Source organism: Elgaria multicarinata, chromosome 5 (genome assembly GCF_023053635.1).
Source record: "Elgaria multicarinata webbii isolate HBS135686 ecotype San Diego chromosome 5, rElgMul1.1.pri, whole genome shotgun sequence".
NCBI classification, from domain to species: domain Eukaryota; kingdom Metazoa; phylum Chordata; class Lepidosauria; order Squamata; family Anguidae; genus Elgaria; species Elgaria multicarinata.
In genome coordinates, this window is record NC_086175.1 from 137,692,814 (window position 1) to 137,716,719 (window position 23,906).

At 45.7% G+C, this 23,906-nt stretch overlaps 1 protein-coding gene across 4 annotated transcripts in view; it reads right to left on the minus strand.

The window, feature by feature from the left end:
• Positions 1 to 16,337, minus strand: part of STIM1 (stromal interaction molecule 1) — a 109,809-nt gene extending 93,472 nt beyond the window's left edge. For 3 of the 4 annotated variants that reach the window (XM_063127337.1, XM_063127339.1, XM_063127341.1), the window contains exons 1-2: positions 16,231 to 16,337; positions 14,131 to 14,419 (exon numbers count right to left, since the gene is read on the minus strand). In XM_063127337.1, coding sequence (XP_062983407.1) covers positions 14,131 to 14,239 — 109 coding nt within the window. In that variant the 5' untranslated portion in view covers positions 14,240 to 14,419; positions 16,231 to 16,337. Of the gene's footprint in view, positions 1 to 14,130; positions 14,420 to 16,230 lie in introns of those variants that run through there. The other variant, XM_063127338.1, reaches the window with a different exon arrangement.
• Between the last annotated feature and the right edge of the window lie 7,569 nt (positions 16,338 to 23,906).

The following is a 23,906-nucleotide window of genomic DNA, read 5'->3' on the forward strand; positions in this document are numbered from 1 at the left end:
GATTCAGACCTGCTAAGACCTGCCTATGGCCCCACCTAGCTCAGTCAGACAGCGAGGAAAGGTGGAGGAACCCTGTTCTCTGTTTTCTAGTCTTTGTCTTCCCAGAAGCTTTAGGAAGCCACCATCCCTTGCTTCAGTCAACCACAGCAGAATGCCTGAGAATTGTTTCCACTGGGGAATGAGGACTGCTGCCACTCTCGAGAAAGGAAGATAGATACCGGGCAAAGGTCTTTGCCACTACTGCGATGGGGGCGTGGGGGGGGGGGGGGAGAAGGAGACTGCTTGCCTACAGGACTGGTATTTCTTATCTGTGTGGCCAGACGCACACACTTAGGTATTATACAGAAATGAGTAGGTCAGTTCACTTCTACTGCAGAAAATTGTTGATCCTGGCAACACCACTGGGGTGGAAGAAACTCTGTCCCCTCCTCCAGAAATAAGCATTGCCATGAGCAAGTGGATGGGTTATGCTCACTCTAATGGCTTTCCTGGCAATAGCAGCCTGCTCTTTCTCATTCCGGTGAGAGTTACCGGTCAACTTATACAGTCTTGCCACTTTCTGCTATGGCAAGATTAGAGAGCTACACTCCGAGATACCAGGGGTTCCAACAAAGTAAATTAGTAGAAGAGTTTACCAGCCAGAAAGACTTAATAAACAAAATTAAGAGATGAGATGTTCTTCCCCTTGGAGTCTCTTTCCCCGGCGGCAAAATTGCTCATATTAAATTAGGACTAGAACGATCCAAAAGTTATACTAACTTCAGAGCACAGGTCTAGAGGAGGGTCCCAAGGGCACTGATTCTCCACAAACAGGACCCAGGTCTGGCCAACAGCCTGCATGCTCAGACGGAGGAATGACACGTCTTCAGAATGCAGCTGCCAACAGTCAGTGAATCAGCGACGGATTTGGTCCAATTTTGCACTGCAGCCTCGTTCTGGTGGGGACTGGTTGACGCCAATTTGGTCGTGGCAAATTGAGCGAGCAGAAGAAGCCAGATCCCTAGCAGAGTTGCAGATAAAAATGATAAGTGACTCCTTATGAGCTCAAGGAGCTGAATTCCTCCTGCTGCTCCCCCTCCCTCCACACATACTCAAAAAGCAGAAACATTTTCCTTACTAGGGCATTGTAGAGGAATCGCATCAAAGGACTTTGTATTACCACCGGCCCAAGCTAAACAGATGCATCTTTGGCAGTAAAATATTAAAGGCCAGCATCACCAACACAAAGGTGAGCCGTATTAAGTGGGCCAATAGAAGTGACCCAGTAGCAACTGCCCCAAAGCTGCGTCCATATTCATCTCAAGAGGAGATAGCAGCCAGCTTCTTACAAAGAGTTTTTTCCCCCAGTTGAACAACCTCTTCACGAGGTTTAACCCAGTTCTGTCTTCAGCATGGCTGGATGCCAGACATGTTGCTTATAGAACTGCAATAATCATGATTATCGCAGTCTTGAAACTTTTGACACATAAAACACAATGCCAGATGCTTTTTCTCAAGCTGCAACTGCCTGTGGGAAGAAGATTCAATACAATAAAATTATGGGCTGCTGTGGCTGGATACGAACGATGAGGAGACTACTTTTCGCCTGGGTGATCACACGATTGCTCCAGATTAGCATCCCCTCTACTCCTGCCTAGGGGGCAAAAGGGAAGGAACTGCCCTTTCCAAAGTCTAGAATAACCAGGAGATAAGAGCTGTTACCAAAGGTTTTATATGAAAAGTAAACAAAACCATCTTCACACGGTAATAGAGCTTAAACAATGCCACCAACTCCTCCCCTATCCTCACCACACCAAGACATTCCCTTTTAACTATGTTCTTTTACTCAGTTTCTCTCTGTTTTCCATGATATACCAAGAAGAAATGAAGGATTTCTCTTCCCCCATGTGCAACCCTTTCCCTTCTTCCTCTTCCCTTTAGGCTGACTGTCAGCAACTTAACTGCAGTTCTGGGATTATTGTTATTTTAAACACACCTGGTTTGCTTTTAACTCAAAACATGCAATCTGGATAAAACACAAGATCCTATTGGAGAAGAGTTGTAGAGGGAGCCTGAAAGCCTGCCCTTTGCCCTCCACTCCAAGCCAGAATTTGGAGACAGACAGCCCTCTTATAGAATCATAGAATCATAGAATAGTAGAGTTGGAAGGGGCCTAAAAGGCCATCGAGTCCAACCCCCCCCCCAATGCAAGAATCCACCCTAAAGCATCCCTGACAGACGGTTGGTCTGGGATGTTTAGAGGAAAGAATTTACACCACAGTTTAAATTCTATTTGAAATACTTCCTATTTGCAATCGCTCAGGCAGCCAGGCCAGCAGCAGAAGTTACTGAAACAACCCTGCTCCTCCAACACACATACACACACACACACACACACAAAGAGCACACTCCTGCCCAAGAGTGCAGTCACAGTGGGTGACGCCCAAGCTAACAGTCACAGACCGGGCAGAACCACAGCAGGGAGGAAATACTTCCTTGTTTCAGTGGCAGCGGCATTTAAGACCAGAAGTGAACGGGAAGTCAAGCTTCCATGCAGGCGCAAGCCGGCCACTCACTCCCACTTTGTCTCCTATCTCCAGGACAAGCATTTTCTAAGCCCGGGCAGAGAGTGAGATATTTCCCTGACAGTCTGGCATGCAAATCTTGGGCCTCCTGGGCTTCAGCTCCGCTGACGTATCTTGGAAAGGCAGCCAGCCAACTTTCGATACCAGCAGGGAAACAACACAGGCCGTGGGCCAGATTAGGGCCATTCCCCCCTTTGCCTGTGACCCTTTACAAATCCCCCAAGGCCCCTATTAGTTTATTTAAAATTACGTGCCACCTGATCCTCAAAAGACACAGACAATAAAAATCAGCAGGGTAACTAACTAAAGTACGTATTACAACCTCATATTCCTAACCTTTTAAAACTCCCAGGCTACAATATATTAAAGGTTAGGATGATAACCGCACCCCAAAGAAAAAACAGTCAAATGTATAAAACACCTGCTAAATATAAGATTGTGGACCAAACTGGAACACCTATTTCAGCGTAATCTAAGGCACTATTAATGCACACCTCTTTGTTTTCCAGTGACTCCTGTGATTTCAAGGTGAATAAAGCAAACTTTAAAAGCACCAATTTTAAAAAGTCACCAAAACTGACTCCTGGATTTGAGGTCAGAGGCAGCGCTCCAACCTGGGAATCCGCGTGCACGCACACACACACACCCTCACAGGTGGCACAGAAAAAACCACACTGGCTGCTCTCTAAGGTTGGGGACTCAACCTCAGAGAGGGGATAAATGGGGTGTTCTGGTGGGAGGGTAAGAGGGGATTGGGGAGGCCGGCATAAAAGCTCTCCTGGGGTCTCTCAAGCCTCCTTCCCTCCCCTTCCAAACCACCCCAGCTAGACAGGGCAAAAAGCCAGTCTAGAAAATATGTACAGTCGGAGGAGCGGTGGAGACAAAGATCACCGCTGCTCCTCCCACTCTGCACTGGACACTCACAAGTCATAGGTTTGTGCCATAAATGTTGACCAACTCACGAAAGCATGCACTTCATAATTAAAGTCAGTGTCCTTAATGGAGGACTGGACGGAGGCAAACGTAATACCACTTTTGAAATGGGATCCAGGGGAAGCCAAGAAATTACAATCTCTAAGCTAAACTGGTAGGAAGCATTACTAAAGCTAAAATTATTAAGCATATTGAAGAACAAGCCTTGCTGAAACAAAATAAGCATAACTTCTGCAAAAGGAAGTTCTGCCTCACTAACCTTTTAGGTTTTTTTTTTAAAATGTCAACAATTTCTTTACACATTTTCATTTCCGAAATGGTTAGACAAAGGTCTCTCATCAAAATTACCTCAATTAACATACCAGTCATGGATCTTCTTCTGGATCAGTAACTTAACTTTAACAATCTAAAGTCAGGGGTGGGAAATGAACACTCATTAGCCCAGTTTACAGAGGATACCAAATGATTTAGGATAGTGATAACAGAAAGAATTCTAAGACAAAAATATGGCAAATGACATTCAATGCAAGCAAGAACAAAGTGATGCATACTGGGGCAAAAAATCCTAACCATAAATATATTGATGGGCTCCAGCCTAGTTCCAGCTATCCATGTGGATATATATAAACATGTATTGACTCAGGCCCATTAGTCTTATCTAGACCAGTACTGTCTTCTCTGATTGGCAATGGCTCTCCAAAGTCTTGTCCCACACAGCCCTGCTATCTTTTACCTGAAGATGCCAAGAATCAAACTTAGGACCTTGTGACCACTGCCATCCAGGATAGAGATCTTGTGATTGACACAGAATCATAGAATAGCAGAGATGGAAGGGGCCTGTAAAGCCATCGAGTCCAACCCCCTGCTCAATGCAGGAATCCACCTTAAAGCATCTCTGACAGATGGTTGTCCAGCTGCATCTTTGAATGCCTCTAGTGTGGGAGAGCCCTCAACCTCCCTAGGTAATGGATTCCATTGTCGTACTGCTCTAACAGTCAGGAAGTTTTTCCGGATGTCCAGCCGGAATCTGGCTTCCTGTCATGTATACCTGTCATGTATACAGTAAAAACGTTAGTTCAATGTGTAATAACAGTGGAAAAAAACAAATTTTATGTTAAGAATTATTAGAAAGGTATTTAAAAATGACAACCAGTATCACAATGCCTCTATGTAAATCTATGCTGTGGCATTTAAATACTCTTGCATTTAGCTGCCCCATTTCATAAAAAGAAGGTGCAGAAAAGGGCAACCAAAATAGTCAAGACGTTGGTTACTTTCCCTATGAGCAAAGGCATTGGAGTGACCGGCTATGCTTTCATCATAATTTGGTTTTATCAGAACTCTGTTTGTTTTTTTAAAATGGTGTTCTTATTCTTTTATCCTTTCTGCTGTTCACTGCTCTAAAACCTTGGATGTGGAGCAATATACAAATATTTTAAACTAATAAATAAATAAAATCTGAGGCTCTGTAATTTAGGAAACTAAGATTTGAAAAGGGTCATGGCAAAGATGTATAAAATTAAAAAATGGCATGGAGAAAACAAACCAAGGAACATGTTTCTTCCTCTCTTTTCATCATTGAACTTTGAATCACCTAATGGGATTGATCAGCAGGAGGTTCAGGACAGAAAAAAAATGGAATAACTTTTTCATACAATGCATACGTAGCATATAGGATCCACTAAGTTTTAGAAAATTTCATGGAGGAGGTCTACCAACGACTATTTATTTATTAGTAATATCTTTATACTGCTAAGTATAATAAAATTACTAACCAGTTTACATGCAAATGTTGAAATCATATTTAACATACAGTATTAAAAACAATTCCAATTATAATAAAAGCAATACAAGGAGCAATAAGATGGAGCAACATGAGTAACTTAATTACAAGCTGGGTGAAAAAGTGTGTTTCCTGGAGGCTTTTGAAAGATGCCACTCTTTCTGCCTCCTGAACTGCATAGGGGAGGGTTTTCCAGAAGGTAGGCGCCACTACCAAGCAGGCATGCCATCGAGGTATTATGTGCTGACTTTCTGTTAATTTTGGAATGACCAGCAAAGACCTCCTCGGAGAAATAAGGTAAGGCGGTCCGCTAGATATCCTGGTCCCAAGTTGTTTAGGGCTTTGTATGACAACAACATAATCTTGTACTTGGAAGCTAATAAGCAGCCAGTGCAGTTCTTTTAACACAGATGTTATGTGAGCATAGCTGAGTGTCCTAGTTCGCAATCTAGCTGCTGCGTTCTGCACTACCTGCAGCTTCTGAACTATGCACACGGGCAGCCCCACATAGAGAGCATTACAGTAGTCTAGCCAGTGCATGGATCACTAGCAAGACTACCCTACTGGACTACCAGTGCATGCATCATCATGGCTAGGCTATCCCTACTGGACTTATCCACTATGCCAACTCCCAAACAAGATACCTGTTCTTTCAGAGGGAGTGCAACCCAATCCAGAACAAGCAAACTGCCCAATTCCCAGACTTCTGTCTTAGCGGGATATAGATTCAGTTTATTAGCTCTCCTCCAAACTATAACTGCATCGAGGCACTGGTTCAGGATGTGCATACGGCCTGTCACAGAGGAATAGTGCTGCATGCTGGTGACACCTTGCCCCAATTGCCCTGATGACTGCTTCCAGTGGCTTCACACAGATATTAAACAACATTGGGGACAAGATGGTGCCATGCCGCACTGCCGCATAATCAGTGTTTGCACAACATAATTTCCATGAAACAGAAATCTGTTAGAATGTGTGTAATCTAAAAGTGTAACAAATGCCCATCTATGGGACTAGAAACCGCTCCAAGGAGTCTCAAAGAGCAGTGTCAAAGCCTGTTGCAGTTTTATCTACGTATGTAATGCTGTTTTTACAAAGTTATTATTGTTTTATTTAAGAGTGGAAGCTGCCTTGTGAATTCTTTTGAATTAAAAAGACAGTGTAAATGCCTTAAAGTGTAAATGCCTGCTTCCACAACAGGCCCTCATAAGAGCTATGCAGCATTCTAGCAGGATCCCAGAGAACATCAGGCATCCCAGCCATGTCACCTTGTTCAGCTATCGGGCCAAAAATAGCCCTGAGGTGAATTCAAGTCAAATGGGACAACATATTCCAAGTATGCAGTAGAGCAACCATGAACTGCAGGTCGGCTCAAGAACATTATCTACAGATCTAAAAGGGCTAGGGAGCACAGCATCAACTATTTGTTCAGGCGTTGTGGAGTGAATGCCTTATCTTTCTCCTATTCCGGTGTACAACACTTATATCCTATACTACACACACACAAAGGCTCAGTTCAGACATGTTTCTCTATGGTGGTTTTAGAACTCCACGGTGGAATTTTTACACCACAGTGGAGTTTTTACACCACAGTTGAGAAATATGTTGTCTGGAGGGAAAACTTCACCCCACGGTGTGTGTGTTTTAGAAAACACTGCGTGCTGCATATCTACGTTGTGCTGAGGAGAGTTCCTGCACAACCGTTGTGTTGTATGTTGCGTGGAGGGCTCTGTGGCGTTTCCCATTGTGTTGAGTAGATTTTTCCCACTGGCTACAGAGTTCCCTGGCAAGAGCGGTGAAAGGAGCAAGTGCTGCTCTAGGAGAGCCACTGGGATTGGGTTTTTTGCAGCAATGGCTGATGGGATAGCATCAGGAGGACCAGGGGAGGAAAGAGGGCAGAGGAACTGTCAATCAAACATTGCAATGCCTTTTACTCAACTCCACACAAGCCCAAAAGTCACATAATGGTGGTGTTAGAACATGTTGTGTGGTAAGTACCCCCTAAAAACTCAACCGTTGAGTGGAGTTTTCCCACTGCGTAGAGAAACACGTTGTCTGAACTGACCCAAAGTCACATGCAGGTTTCCCAAGGTTTGTTTCTCTAATACTTTCCATAATTCCTTGCAGGCCAGGAAGAAGCTGTCTAATTCATGCATACAAATTTCTAAGGAAAAAGATTCCACATTGTTTAAAATTAACTCAAAAGGTTTGAGCTAATTTCTGCTGCTGTTGACTTTCCTAATGTTTGACCTCAGCTTCCCTGGACCTAATGTTTCCAGTCATACCCTCAGTGGTATGAATTTTGCCTCTTCTTTCCAAACATTTCCACAGTATTTGACTACTTCCACTACGACAACATAACTCATTCCTCTATTCAACAAAAGGAATCCGGTTCTAGCCTTTTGCTAATATGATTTACCTTCAAAAAAAACTTGAAACGGCTTCATCAGTTTGTGAAAGCCCTTCTTGCAAAGCCCAAGAATGGCATTTACACAACACGATTCACAATAGCAAATACACACCCATCATTTGGCAGACCAGCAAAATCTTATCCTGCCTTTCTCCCCTCCCATCTCAACAGAAGGAAGCTATTTTGTGCTATTTTGCCAAGCTATAGTTCTGATCCAGCATACCACAAACCTAACCATGTCTATTCACTAAGAAACAACTTCTTCCCTTCCTGCAGTACAAAGCTAACCTGACAAGAACCCAAGCAAACTGTTCAAGCAAGTAACTCCTTTATTTATTGTTCTAACATTAAATGGTCAAGTTCTCGCACTTACTGTATTTCCATCTGCAGTTCAGACAGAGTGTGCCTGAGAAGAACCAAATTCATCCAGAGATAGGAGAAAGTGGTTAAACAAGTACTTGCATTCATTACAAAGCCCATGTTATAAGCCTAGTTAAGAACTGCAGCTCAGTAACACAATCTCTATTTTGCAGGTCCCATGTTGGGATTGCGGGTCGCAGAACTGAGAAAAGAGTATGCTCTAGCTGTGACCTTGGGAGACCCACTGCTAATCAGAGGAGACAATGCTGCATTAGATGGATCAAAGTCAAGTGTCCGTAGTAAGGGTTCACAAAAATCCATCACTCTAGTTCATAGAATCATAGAACAGCAGAGTTGGAAGGGGCCTACAAGGCCATCGAGTCCAACCCCCTGCTCAGTGCAGGAATCCACCCTAAAGCATCCCTGACAGATGGTTGTCCAGCTGCCTCTTGAAGGCTGCCTCTTCAGTGCCTGCCAATCCAGCCATCATTATTATTATTATTATTATTATTTATTTATATAGCACCATCAATGTACATGGTGCTGTACAGAGTAAAACAGTAAATAGCAAGACCCTGCCGCATAGGCTTACAATCTAATAAAATCATAGTAAAACAATAAGGAGGGGAAGAGAATGCAAACAGGTACAGGGTAGGGTAAGCAGGCACAGGGTAGGGAAAAACTAACAGTAGAAAGTAACAGTAGAAGTCTGCACAACATCATCTTCATCTACAGCTAATCTTCTTGTTTTTATACCTCACCTTGCCCAAAAGTTGCAAATTCTATAGAAATTCCATGTAACAGGTTTTTAAATGATTCCTATGGAAGTGACATATCCTTATGGGAAGTATTACATGGGAACTGAAAGTCCTTATAGATTGTTCAGGAAAGACCCAAGATCCTGTTCACAGCTCTGAAAAAACACCATTTCTGAAACACCTTTCAACGGGGAGCACCCACAGCTGGCACACGTTTTGCTGCAGAATATCCCTGATACCTCCAGTTTTTTAAAAAAAAGTTCAGGCAGCAGTTGCTGGGGAAGTCACTTCTCAGCCTGACACCCTGGAGCACTGCTGCCAGTCAGAGAAGTCAACAGCGGACCAGATGGACGCATACTCTGATCCAGCAAAAGGCAGCTTCCCAATTGTCAAAGCACTTCTACAGAGAAATGTTAACAAACACACACCCAACAAACCCAGACCCTATATACAAGATTCAGTGAGAAAAAGCATGCAAAATAAATCTAAACGCATATGACTTATAAGAATGACTTATTATAAGAAGGAATTATGGAAACCGAACCCCATGTTTGCCTCATAGCACTAATACAAGGAGGGCACAGAGGGAGGAAGAGGTACCTGCAAGGGAGAACACCTCTCCCACCCTCAGATGTTTCCCCCCCTGTTTCCTCACCCCCAGAAATAAGCCTGACACAAAGGTGGGGAAAGCTGGGAAGGATGGTTAAGCAATCCCACTAATTGCTGTCTCCTCTAAAAATGCCCCGCATAGTTAAAGCAATGGTATTCCCCATAGTAACCTATGGCTACGAGAGCTGGAGGAAGATAGATGCTTTTGAACTGTGGTGTTGGAGGAAAACCCTGAGAGTGCCGTGGACTGCAAGAAGATCCAACCAGTCCATACTCCAGGAAATAAAGCCAGACTGCTCACTTGAGGGAATGGTATTAAAGGCAAAACTGAAGTACTTTGGCCACATAATGAGAAGACAGGATACCCTGGAGAAGAGGCTGATGCTAGGGAAAGCGGAAGGCAAAAGGAAGAGGGGCCGACCAAGGGCAAGATGGAGGGACGATATTCTGGAAGTGACAGACTTGACCTTGGGGGAGCTAAGGGTGGCAACGGCCGACAGAAAGCTCTGGTGTGGGCTGGTCCACTGACCAGTAAACACATAAACTGAAGTACCATGCAGTTCAAACCCAACACAGCTAGTATGCTTCTTGAGGGAACACCGTTTTCCTTTGTAGATAGCAGAGAAAACACTATGTCCTCACAATTTTACTGCAGAGATTCCTTCTTAGTTAGGAAAGGGGTCAGAATTATAATCCTGCATATAAAGTATATGCGAACAGTTTATTTACAAGTCCTGCCAAGACTAATCTTATTTCATTTTTTGATCAGGTAGCTTCTTTAGTAGAACATGAATTGCTGTGGACATAATATATTGACTTCAGCAAGGCATTTCACAAAGTGCTCCATGATATTATGATCAGCAAGCTAGTTAAGTGTGATAGATGGCACTACTACTAGGTGGATCCACAACTGGCCAGAGAACTGTACTCAGACAAGGCTCAGCAAAGGTTCCTCATCAAACTGGAGGAAGTTATCAAGCCAAAGGGTTCAATCTTGAGTCCAGTTCCCAACATTTTTATTAATAACTTGGAGGAAGAGGTGGGGGAATGCTTATCAAATTTTCAGATGACACAAAATTTGGTGGGATACCTAATACCTTACAAGACAGAAAGAAAATGAAAAAAGACAAGTGTCAAGTTCTTCATTTATGGAAGAGAAATCAAATGCACAGGTAAGAGATCAGAGATACCTGGCTTAATAATTGTACATGTGAAAAGTATCTTGGAATCGTAGTCAATCACATGCTGAATATGAGCCAGCAGTGTAATGTGGCTGCAAAAAAGGCAAATGCAATTTTAGGTGGCATTAATAAAAATATAGTTTCTAAATCATAGGAAGTAATAGTTCCACTCTACACTGTGCTGGTCAGATCTCACTTTGAATAGTGTGTCCACTTCTGGACAACCACACTTTGGAACTAGTTCAGAGAAGGGCAACGAAGATGATCAGGGGGACTACAAACTAGGTCCTATGAGGAAAGATGGAAAGAGCTGGTTATGTTTAGCCTTGAGAAGAGAAAACTGAGGGGTATGATGGCATTTTTCAATTCCCTAAAGGGCTGTTACATGGAAGAAGGCCACAACCTTTTATCTTGGATGATAGGGACTGTAGGACACAAAATAATGTGCTTAGATTATAGGAAGGTAGATTACAGTTGGACATCAGGAAAAAAAAAACCTCTTAACAGTGAAACAAGTGAATCAATTTCCTAGGGAGGTGGGGAGAGGTCTCTGTCACTAAAGGTCTTCAAGCAGAGATTGCACAGCCATTTGGATCCCTGCATTGAGCAGGAGGTTGGACTCCAGGACCTAGAGGGCCCCTTCCAACTACATAATTCTATGAAAGGCACAAGTTATTCAGAAGGATTGAACAGTTTTCTCCTTTGTTCAACTAAGTGTAATTCAAGATAAAAGAAGGAACTGGCCCATTCAATTTGTCCTTTAGTCTGGCCCTGCCATGCAGGTTGGGGAGGATCAGAATTACCTACAATAATGGGAAAACTTGAGGAAAGAATAGAGAGGTTGGAAAGCGTACAGTGGGGTGAGAAATATTTAATAATTTTCTAAACGTAACATGGCCTAAGCATAGAATCATAGAATAGTAGAGTTGGAAGGGGCCTACAAGGCCATCGAGTCCAACCCCCTGCTCAATCCAGGAATCCACCCTAAAGCATCCCTGACAGATGGTTGTCCAGCTGCCTCTTGGAGGCCTCTTGTATGGGAGAGCCCACAACCTCCCTAGGTAACTGGTTCCATTGTCGTCGTAATAATAATAATAATAATAATAATAATAATAATAATATTTTTAAAAAATTATTTATTTGTTACCCACCTCTCCCTCTGGATCGAGTACTGCTCTAATAGTCAGGAAGTTTTTCCTGACGTCCAGCTGGAATCTGGCTTCCTGTAACTTGAGCCCGTTATTCCGTGTTCTGCACTCTGGGAGGATCGAGAAGAGATCCTGGCCCTCCTCTGTATGACAACCTTTTAAGTATTTGAAGAGTGCTATCATGTCTCCCCTCAGTCTTCTCTTCTCCAGGCTAAACATGCCCGGTTGTTTCAGTCTCTCTTCACAGGGCTTTGTTTCCAGACCCCTGATCATCCTGGTTGCCCTCCTCTGAACACGCTCCAGCTTGTCTGCATCCTTCTTGAAGTGTGGTGCCCAGAACTGGACGCAATACTCTAGATGAGGCCTAACCATGCACTGAAACACACCATAACTTGAGTTGCCAAATGAAGCCACAATATTGATCACTGTAATTATTCCAAAAAATGTTAAATAAATATTTTATAAGTTGGAGGGTAAAGAAACTGGCCAGATATTGTGTTAAGTATCATAGGCAAAAGAAACACATTTATAGCCAGCTGTTAAAGTCATTGTCCCACTATAAACATGGAATTACTCCAGCAGGTCTTTTCTGAACAGAGAAGGGGAGAAGACAAACATGATCTAATCTGCACATGGTTAGAAAGGAAGCAACCTTCATCACAACAGTAAAACACATACAAACACACTAATTGGCCATTGTAAATAGGCTCATTAACATTCCAGAGATCCTTGTACAACTGCATGGCCATAATCACGCCATGTATTTTTAAAAAATCTATTTCTCTACAGATTCCAGTTGCTTCATCAGGTTAATAAACATCTAACTTGAAAGTGAATTCAACGTATTAGTTCACACAATTATACAGAAGTATCTAAGTGTTTAGAAATTTGAGGAGAAATGCAGCTTGGAATATCTATTGGTCAAAAGGGAAGACTTTCACTAACATCCCATCCTTTCTGTGGAAGACCCCCCAGCCCACCCAGTGCACAGCTGTTGCGCCACACAATTTCCATCACCTTCAGCAGGCAAACATCTAGAAGATGACAAATTCTGCAGACTGGCAACAGGAAACCCTACCCTTTTATTAAAAAAGAATGTATGTTCTTCACAAAATAGGAAGATTGTTAAAAGTTTGTGTGACTGAAGAATTTGGATTAACTGCTTACTGAGCATTCTTTTAAAATTTGGCTGGACATGAGGGCACATGAGATATCACATTTCACTTGGGAACGCAACATGCAGAACCATTTAGAAATTGATGTGCAAGAAACCCAGCTCCAATCAACACTCTTACATGCTTCCTCAGTCTCTGCCAAGCCACCTGATAAAGCTTTGTAAGTTAAGGTGATGCTGACATGTAGCTATTTTAAAGACCTGTGATGCAATTATGGGGACTTTCAATATGAGAAAGGGATAATTGTATGCCCTGATCATCTCTTACCAGATTACTCTCTTTGAAAGGGCTTCCCTGGATATTTAAGTATGCCCAGGCAACATGAGTAATTCTCGCTTGCTATCTTCTGAAGCCAAGAGTGTTAGTTACTGTCAAGGAGAGACTCTTGAGATAAACTGATTGAAGACTTGATCCAACACTTGATCCAACAACAAAACTTATGCTCCAGAAATCCATTTTTTTCTGCCTCCTGCCTGGCAGAACGGTCCTACTTGCACTTACAATTATTTTGTTTAACCTAATTCAAAGCTGACAGTTAACATTATTCAGTTACTCAACAGAAAACCTAACACTCAATCCTGAAACCAGTCAAACTTTGCCCCCCAAAATGAGAAACTTTCAGAAGCACAAAGAACACAGCATCTACTTTTCCAAATGACACAAGGGCCTTTTTGTCTCCAAAGCTGTTGATATGCTTTATGTAGAATGCAAGGCAGGAAATAAACACTTCTCCTTCAAATGATAACGGCATTTTGCAGGAGCTATTTCATGGTAGCCAGCGTCAGTTCCCTAGACTTGCATTTCCCACAGAAAACCATGGCAGAGTTGAGGCACTCCTGGGTGGGCAGAGGGTGGGCGGGTGCTTCTCACTTTCTAGAAAATACAGTGTGGTAGGTCTAAGAGCATGAATATTATTTTAGTGACATAATACAGGTTGGTGTGATGGGACCCCTAGCATACCTTTTCAGTGTCTTTTGTGATCAGAGCCAGAGCCTCCATAAGGGATAGGCCAAATAATAATAATAATAATAATAATAATAATAATAATAATAATAATAATAATAATTCACAACTCCCAAAGTAGCCAAAGGCAACCGTGGCGGAAAATCCCAGCCTTCCCTATCACTGCCCACAGTCTGATGGAGCAGAACTCTTCTTCAAAGGATGAAGAAATAAAATATCAGCTGATCCCTGGAAGCTTTTCCTTACCTGCAATCGTGGCATCGTCCAGGTGGGTGCCTGGGGGCCTCTCCCCCTGTCCTTGCTGCAGAAGGAAGCCGCAAAGAATCCACACGGCTATTCTGGACCACACATCCATGTTGTGTCTGGCAAAGAAGGCTATTCCTGTGTGTCAGCTCGTCCTCAACATCAGTTCCCAACTGAGACAAAAGCCCAGATTCCCTGGCTGACTCTTGAACCAGTCCTTGAATTCTTATATTCCAAAACAATGCAGGAAGTCTCTGCTATTCCAGAAGTGAGGTCAATTTGTTTCCAAAAGCTGCAGAAGTAAAGGGTGGAAATGTTTTAAGGAGTTTTCTCATAGCCCATGCGTACAGCTTGAAATTCTACCCGATTCAACAGCTTCCCAAAACCATTCCTATAGGCACACAACAGACATTTAAAGGTTTGTCGTACATCAAAGTGGCAGGGGGTGGGATGACCATACAAATCCTAAATACTTAAGAAGTATCGGTTTTCAAGATGCGAGATAAATGGAAAATAACTAAATACATTCTTTGGTCTTGGCTGCTTTCTTTCATGAATTATTTACTGGACACGTCTCTCATACTGCAGCTATCCAGCCACAGAAAGAGTTATCCAAGCACATCCTCCAAACGGTTTAGCAAGATTAAAAGACACCTAATTATGCTTGGTATAGTAAAACGGCTTGCATTTATCCACCCCACTCTTTGCTTATATTTTGTGCAAGGGGAGTACATTAACTAGCATGCAATGTTTGATTTCCAGTTTTCTAATGTCAAATCACAAGAGTCTTAAGCCGGCTACTGGACGCCTAACGTAATCCACAAATCTTTTTGTATAAAGGCACAAGTAAGCGAAGTCCAACCATTCAGATGTCATAAGACGGTGACAATGCAGAAAGCGTGGAAGAGCAACGCATCGACCCGATAAAAGATACAAGAAATGGGGAGACACTGTTCCTTGGTTTCCCCCCTTTTTAATCCTGTCAAAAAGAAAACTTCCTCGGAACTAAAGGGAAGAAAAGCTGCTGGAGCCGCCCAAGCTACCCACTCCTCCGTTATTTTCTGCGGCAAGAAGCTGCAGGCTTGCCGCCACCAGAAGCCGAGCTACCTGCCCCGCCGTCTCCCGGATTTAGCTCCTCCAGACAGAGGTATTTTGATGCCCTGCTTAAACCTAAGGCTGCTGAACCACTTAATCCAAACTTTGGCATTTGCACAACTTTGAAGCGATGTTTCTCCTTCTCATCAGCTCCACAAACATCACTCCCTGGAAAAGCCCTTTTATCCTTCCGGCTTCCAGGGCGGCTTTCTTCCTTCTCCAGCTGTCAAGAGAGCCGTCTCCCCCAGACCACAGGCTCTGTCAAACGCTGAAAACAAAGCAAGCCTCTCAGCAGATAAGAAAGACTTTTAACGCATCTAACGTAGTCAGTCTCCCATTTTGTCCTGGCTGGAAGGGCGTGCAGGGAGGCAACCCAGCAGGTCCAGTCACGGATCGTCTCACGACTCCCAATTACTTCTGAGGAGAAAAGTACGTCCCGGATCAGCTCTGGATCAGCTCTCTCCACCGATGGCAAAAATTTGCTGTCCTCAGGGAGGAAGGAAAACAAAAAAACCAGAGCCCGGGATAGTCCTGGGCCGTCTTTCACGTAGGTTGATCCAGGTTGAGCCCTGACGGTCCAGGTGTGAGCTTCAGGTGTGAGCTTCTCCGGGGGCAGAACCTTTCCTTCAGCAGGGTCCTGGCTCTCCTGAGGCAGGGCAGGGAAGCCCTCACAGCACGTGGGTGGCCAGGTGGCGCGCCTCTGAAGGGTCTTCACCTGCCCACAGGTGCGCACTGAGGGCTACCTCAGACTGAGCCTGGCTCTTCCCTTCCCCCTCCCCCTGCTTTGTAATACCTCCCCCCAAGCTCCCCCTTCCCCCCCCACAAGCACACCCAAAATGGCCTCACCCAGGTCAACCCCTCCCCGCCCCCGCCCCCCCCCACGCTTTTTGCCCTCAGGCAGCCTAATCTAATCTACACGCACACTTAAAATAATAATAATAATAACCCCCCCTCACCCCTTCCCCTGAATGCAACGGTCTCCTGGAGCCCCCCCCCCCAAGAACTCACCAATGGTCTCACGCAGACTGCCCTCCTCCCTCAGTAACAGTGCACTGGGCTAGCCTTCATGGCTTTCTTTTTCTCCCCCCTCTCCGCCCGGAAATGGTACCTCCTGAACTACCTCTTACCCCCTCCCCTCCCCCTGCAGTGGTATCGCCCAGGCGCTCCCTGCCCTCAGCGAGGTCTCTCCCGCGACAACGCTTCGCGCTCCCCCACCCGCGTCCTAAGGTGGTCTCTCCCCCCCCGCGCGCTGACTCTTCCTTTTTCCCCCCCGCCTTTCTCTGCCTAATGGACTCTCCCGCCGCCGCCGCCGCCTCTTCCTTCTCCTCGGCGCTCCCTCAGGAAGCCCAGCCGGGCGCGCGGGCGGGGGCGGGGCTTAGCGGCGCGAGAGAGCCCGCCCAGCCTCTTCTGACAGCCAATAGGGCGCGAGAGTCCTCCGCGGAGAGCGCGGCTTGCCCAACAGCGGCTCCTACCGGCTGGAAGGGGAAGAGCGCCGCCTCGCTGCAGCGAAGGGCGCCGTTTATGCGACCCGAGGGGCCGAGCTCCTCTCGGCTAGACGGACGCGCGGGGGCTCCTGCTGCTGCCGATATGCAAAAGCCTCCCTGCACGTAGATAAACGAACAGCAGGCCCGGAATAAAGCTACGCTGATCTCGCCACCCTGACAAGCTAGATTTCTACGGGCGAGACTTCAGCCCGGCGAAAACCTGCAAGACTCGATGGCCTCGTAGGTCCCTTCCAACTCTGCTATTCCATGAAGTACGGGGGAGTCCCCCGCCCGCAGCCTGAAATGGCACAGCCAGAATAAGTTCTTCGGCTGTGGAAATTGGCGAGCAGCCGCCGCAGTTCTAGCCAGCCTGGCCAGCAGCCCTTCCAGGAGATACAGAAATCCAGGCAGTGGGCTCAGGGGCTTCCCCTCCTGGGGCTCTGCTCCCACCCGCAACAACAGAAAACCATTTCAGCCTGTGGCAGCCTCTCCCAACTTGCCACCCTCTCGTTGTGCTGGACTACAACTCCCAGCAGCCCCAGTCAGCAGCACTATGTTCTAGGAGGGGGCAGGCAGGGCTACACTCATGCCCCCCTCCTCAGCACCACCATGAGGGGGTGGGACACAAGCTTACCTGGGCACAGCCCCACGACAACCTGGCCAGGTAGTCACGCTACCTAGCATTCCAAAGAGAAGCAACTGCCATCTTATTAAGTTTCCCAGAATGCTTCTGGGCCCTATATGAGGTATTCTGGGAAATGAAGGGGCGTGTCTGCGTATGTCTCTGTGGCTGAGTTCGGACCACACGCTAATCAACCGTTGTTTCCCGTCCTGTTCCTATTAAGCCCCACCCCCCAGTTGATTAGCATGTCATCTGAACTCAGCCTGTGTGTGTCTTTAAAGAGGCTGATGGCAGCAGGGGGGCTAGGTCCTGTTCCCCGCCCCCCAACCACACACACGTTCGTTCCACCCTGCCAGGTGCTAACATTGGTGCTAAAGATGCGTCCTGTGACCATCTCAATCCCATGTATAACCAAATTTGAAGGGCTAGAGCAGGGTTCCCGCTTTCCAGATTAAGACAGTCATCAAATGCAAGCTCAGCTGTTCCCCCACTACCACCCCCTATTTTATTTTATTTTTGGTTTATTTACCATCTTGCTTGATGCAGGGCTTTGGAGCACTCAGAAGCCTGCATGGTATTTTCTGACCTTTGGGATGGCCTAATAAAAGTATTCTGGTCATACGGGTTTCGGACATTTTCTTTTCACCAGCAAAAAAGAATAATGATCTTTTCTTTAAAGTGCCGCACGGCTGGTGGAAAGGGAGGGAGACCCACAGGCAGATCAGCCCTATGAAGAGAGACTGAAAGAACTGAGCATGTTTAGCCTGGAGAAGAGAAGATTGAGGGGAGACATGAGAGCACTCTTCAAATACTTAAAAGGTTGTCACACACAGGAGGGCCAGGATCTCTTCTTGATCCTCCTGGAGTGCAGGACACGGAATAACGGGCTCAAGTTAAAGGTTCCAGCTGGACATCAGAAAAAACTTCCTGACTGTTAGAGCAGTACGACAATGGAACCAGTTACCTAGGGAGGTTGTGGGCTCTCCCACACTAGAGGCCTTCAAGAGGCAGCTGGACAACCACCTATCAGGGATGCTTTAGGGTGGATTCCTGCATTGAGCAGGGGGTTGGACTTGATGGCCTTGTAGGCCTCTTCCAACTCTGCTATTCTATGATTCTATGATGCTCCCAGAGGCCCGCCCAGTACGCTCATGAGAAGCTCCGAAGGCATAGATGTGCTGGGGTGGGGGGTAGACAGGGCATTTCTGAGGCATATCCACAGGATCTTAAGCTCTCTCGTTTCCATAACCCACCCCCCCAAAAAAAGGCTCCCCCAACTACACCATGTCCTCATCTGCCATGGTTTATTTCCTCCCATTGATCACAAGGGGGGGGAGGGAAAAAAGACCAGGTAAGTAATAAAAAGCCCCCACCCCACATCCGCACGCACCTATCTCTCCTGCCCTGGCTGCATTGAGCTGGAACCGTGGTGGCTGTGCCATGGCCTCTCCTCCATGCCACCAGCGGCATCACTGCAGGCCCGCTCTGTTCACGCTCACTTAGCAAGGACAGGGAGCACCGCTCCGTCCCCACGGAGGTTTCAGAGGCAGCCTTTCCTTCTTCGTAGGGTAACACCTTTTTCTCGCCTCCTCCACAGGCAGCCTGGTTGACAGTTTCAGGTCAGCAATGAGCACGGAACATGTGTGCATTTCCTGCAAGGCACCAACCACATTTCGCATCATTGGTAAAGTCCCCCTCTGAGGTGGCAATTTCTGCTAGAGAGGCAGCGAGCGTGCAAATGCAGTCTGATACACAAAAAGTGCATCTTTTTAACATGCAAATTTATCCACACGCGTGTGGCATCACTCCTCTGCTTTCCGGTTCAGGGGCAGAGAAGTCAGTGTGGCGCCCAGGATCACCTCAGCCATCGTGAGACTTTTCAAACGCATCTCCCATTGCCACGGCTCGGTGGCCCCCACCCTTGATGAGGAATGCAGTGGAGCTGGCAGGTTTGCCTAGAGAAGGCCAAGCCCCATCCACTCCCTGCACAGCATCTAGGGTTCAGGATTTGCACCCTCACCAACCACACGCACACAAACGTATCTGCGATGATACTGGCCTACCTTTTAGGGTTATTGCAAGGATTACAAGATAACGCATGTGAAATGCCTTGATCACTCCAAAGCACGGGGTCAATGCTAACTGTATTCTGTCTTTAAATGTGAAGTGTTGAGCCTGCCTTTCGAGAGCAGGATCCTCCAAAATGGGGCCTGCCTTCGCCAGAGAGCCGGGGTGCTTCGGCAGTCAGAGACAGGATACGCAACATCGTGCCTGTGGACACCAATGCACCCCTGGACGCCTTTCATGGCGCCTCCCAAAGTGTTCTTGCTGTTCCACTTAACGGATTTTCTTACTGGTAGCTGGGATCGCTACGGAATACGTTTCTGTTAGTGCTGGAAATGGTGGGTCCAAAGGAGCAGTTCAGCATGTGGGGGTTCAGACCCCCCACCTCCGCCTTGTACTCAGTCATTGGGACAGATGGCTTGTCCTTCGCCAGGCCTCCCATGGCAGCCATTTTGTGGTGGTGCCCAGGACCATTTTATCAAATTGCCAAATATGCCCACCCACGACATTCCAGAACTTTTGTTCTTCAAAGCGCTACACTCAGTTTACAGACACAACCTGAGCAGAGGACGCAGGTGCACAACCTGTTTGGCCCTGAGGGCCGCATGTGATGCTGGCTAGGGTGCCGGGGGGGGTACATACACACACACACACACACACAAATCCTGATATCACTCTTACCTCACTACTAGCAGGAGCAGGTAAAGATGTATGGGGAGCGCTGGAAGAGGGCAGGGACAGGACAGATAGCAGGGAAGTCATCAGAGAGGGGGAATTCAGTGGTAGCAGCATGGAAGCGGGTGCAGAAAAGCCTTCAGGGCCACATATGGCCGTGGGTTAAGAGCCCTGAGGCTGGATCATAGAATCATAGAATAGCAGAGTTGGAAGGGGCCTACAAGGCCATCGAGTCCAACCCCCTGCTCAATGCAGGAATCCACCCTAAAGCATCCCTGACGGATGGGTGTCCAGCTGCCTCTTGAAGGCCTCTAGTGTGGGAGAGGCCACAACCTCACCAGGCAACTGATTCCATTGTCGCACTGCTCTAACAGTCAGGAAGTTTTTCCTGATGTCCAGCCGGACTCTGGCTTCCTGTAACTTGAACCCGTTATTCCGTGTCCTGCACTCTGGGAGGATCGAGAAGAGATCCTGGCCCTCCTCTGTGGGACAACCATTTAAGTATTTGAAGAGTGTTCTCATGTCTCCCCTCCATCTTCTCTTCTCCAGGCTAAACATGCCCAGTTCTTTCAGTCTCTCTTCATAGGGCTTTGTTTCCTGACCCCCGATCATCCTGGTTGGTAGACCGAGGGTCCACCCAGCCCAGCACTCTGTTCCCACAGTGGCCAACCAGCCATCAGCCAGGGAACCACAAGCAGGACATGGTGCAACAGCACCCTCCTACCCATGTGCTCCAGCAACTGGTGTACATAAGCCATCAGAGGGAAAGGAAGCAGCAGCCAGGTACCTCTCCATCGTGCCTGGGTCCAGCTCCAGCTGAGAGCCTCCTGCTACCAACTGTGGCTGGCTAAGCATCAGAGGGAAAGGAAGCAGCTGCTGAACTTTGCAACTAAGAATCAAGTGCATGAATTTGTGTGTGTTTTTTCCTCCTCCCTCCCAATCCCCTTTCCTTTTGTATCACTTTTTTTAGATTGTAAGCCTGTGGGCAGGGACTGTCTTAAGAAATACTTTTGTAAGCCACCTTGAGAACCTTTTTGGCTAAAGGGCAGGATAAAAGTACTACAATAAATAAATAAACTTACTGCCTCTGGTACTGGACCTAGGGTGACCATATGAAAAGGAAGATGGGGCTCCTGTATCTTTAACAGTTGTATTGAAAAGTGGATTTCAGCAGGTGCCATTTGTATATATGGAGAACCTGGTGAAATTTCCTCTTCATCACAACAGTTAAAGCTGCAGGTGCCCTGCCCTCTTTTAAATCTGGTTACAGCATAGCTGCAGTATAGCTCCTGCAGCTTTAACTGTTGTGATGAAGAGGAAATTTCACCAGGTGCCGCATGCATACAAATGACACCTGCTAAAATTCCCTTTTCTATGCAACTGATAAAGTTACAGGAGCCCTGTCCTCCTTTTCATAGGGTCACCCTAGCAATACTGGAGGTAGCACATAGCTTAGGGTGACCCTATGAAAAGGAGGACAGGGCTCCTGTATCTTTAACAGTTGCATTGAAAAAGGAATTTCAGCAGGTGTCCTTTGTAGGCATGCAGCACCTGGTGAAATTCCTTCTTCGTCACAACAGTTAAAGTGCAGGAGCTATACTAGAGTGACCAGATTTAAAAGAGGGCAGGGCACCTGCAGCTTTAACTGTTGCGAGGAAGAGGAAATTTCACCAGGTTCTCCATATATACAAATGACACCTGCTGAAATTCCCTTTTCTATGCGACTGTTAAAGATACAGGAGCCCTGTCCTCCTTTTCATAGGGTCACCCTAACATAGCTATCGGGACTAGTAGCCATTAATAGCCTTCTCCTCCATTAATTTGTCTAATCCCCTTTTAAAGCCATCCAAATTGGTGGCCATCACTACGCCTTGTGGTAGTGAGTTCCATAGTTTAACTATGCACTGTGTGGAGAAGTACTAAATCCAGATGTTGTAACTTTCCCTTAAAGGGGAGTTGTTCCGGCTCTTTGATAATTTTAGTTGCTCTTTTCTGTACTCTTTCCAGCTCTCTCCAATATCCCCCTTTTTAAGGTGGTCCCTGTTGAGGTACAAAATTTATCCACAGATTAGTTACAGCCCTTGTGGACTTGGACTTGGCATAAAGCCATGACAGGTGCTGGTGACTCATGAAGAATCTGGAAAGGTCACAGATAAGAAGTGAAGATTCGGCTAATTGAATAATTGGACAATTGCATGAGTCATGTAGATATGAAAAGGTATATAAAGAGTTGTAATTTTAATCATGTCTGAACTCGGAGATGTACGTGTCGTGATATGCTGTGTTGCGTATGGAGAAACTGAATGTACTGGAAAACGCTGTTTTATACCTCAGCAAAGTTCTGAACTGAAGTGAGACTCTGGCGTGAGTATTTCTTTGAACAAAATTCTTCTAAACCAGCCTTCCTCAACCTGGGGCGCTCCAGATGTGTTGGACTACAACTCCCAGAATGCCCCAGCCAGCTGGCTGGGGCATTCTGGGAGTTGTAGTCCAACACATCTGGAGCGCCCCAGGTTGAGGAAGGCTGTTCTAAACCCTCCTACATTGAGATCCCCAACAGTCCTTGCCATAGAACATCTTTCAAGGTTAGAATGAAGACTTCTCCCACCTGGAAGTTCACTCCTGGACTTCTTCTTTTTTTATGGGTAGCTGCAGGTCCAAGGAGTGCTCTTGCCTCCCTTGCTTTTTCTCTCTCTCCCCCCCCACCTTCATCTCTCCCCGGCTCTAGGTGGCGGCTGCCTCCTTTCGGTGTCTGTGGCCCAAGGTCCCCAAGCCTGCTTTCATTCAGCTTTCATCACCCCCACAAAACCCAGCAGCCAGGAGGACAGTCAACCCAGTTTTACTGCAATGCTGGCAGAGACAGCAAGTGAAAACAACAATCCCCGTTTAGTCACACGGGGAGTCTTCAGTTCATCCCTTGACCCAACCCTATCTGCTTCATACACACAGCGACTAGTTTCCTAACTCTCTGGATATGTTGCTTGTATCCCAAAGCTGGTCTGTCACTTGCTTGCAGATTACAGCTTGCGACACCTAGAAACTCAATGGCATAACTGGTTGGCATGCGCTGAACTTTGAAATTCAAAATAGTTCATTGTTTGGGGAGGAGACATCAAAATGTAAGCCTATGCGGCAGGGTCTTGCTATTTACTGTTTTACTCTGTACAGCACCATGTACATTGATGGTGCTATATAAATTAATAATAATAATAATAATGTGTTTTCTGGGTTGTAGAGCAAGGCAAGTCACTGGACCCTATGGAAGCAGCTGACTAATTTGCCTTCATCAATGCTGTACAATAGACACCTTCAATAATAATAATAATAATAATAATAATAATAATAATAATAATAATTGTAACCCGCCTCTCCCTCTGTATCGAGGCAGGGCACAACACAAATGCAAACATCATACAACTAATTAAAACATTTAAAAGCAGCACATCTTTAAAAGGCAAATTTAAAATTCAACTGGGTAGGCCTGCCGGAAGAGATCAGTCTTTATTTATTAAATTTTTATTTTCTACAATACTTAAACATACACCATTACAAAAAGAAAACAACATACTACATAAATGTTGATTAACATTAATATCATATCTATATAACATAATCAAACTTAACATATAAGTGCACCCCCCACCTCGGGATCGCATTCCTGATTCCAAAATCTCATACTTTCTTCTGCTGGTGGTTTCCCACTTCCCTTAGAAAACACGAATATTAGGAACTGTTTCCAGATTCCTTCAAAATCATTTGTTTTAGCTATACCTCTTCTCAATTTAATATTACAAGTCAGTTTATCATTAATAGCTATATCCCATACCTCTTTATACCAT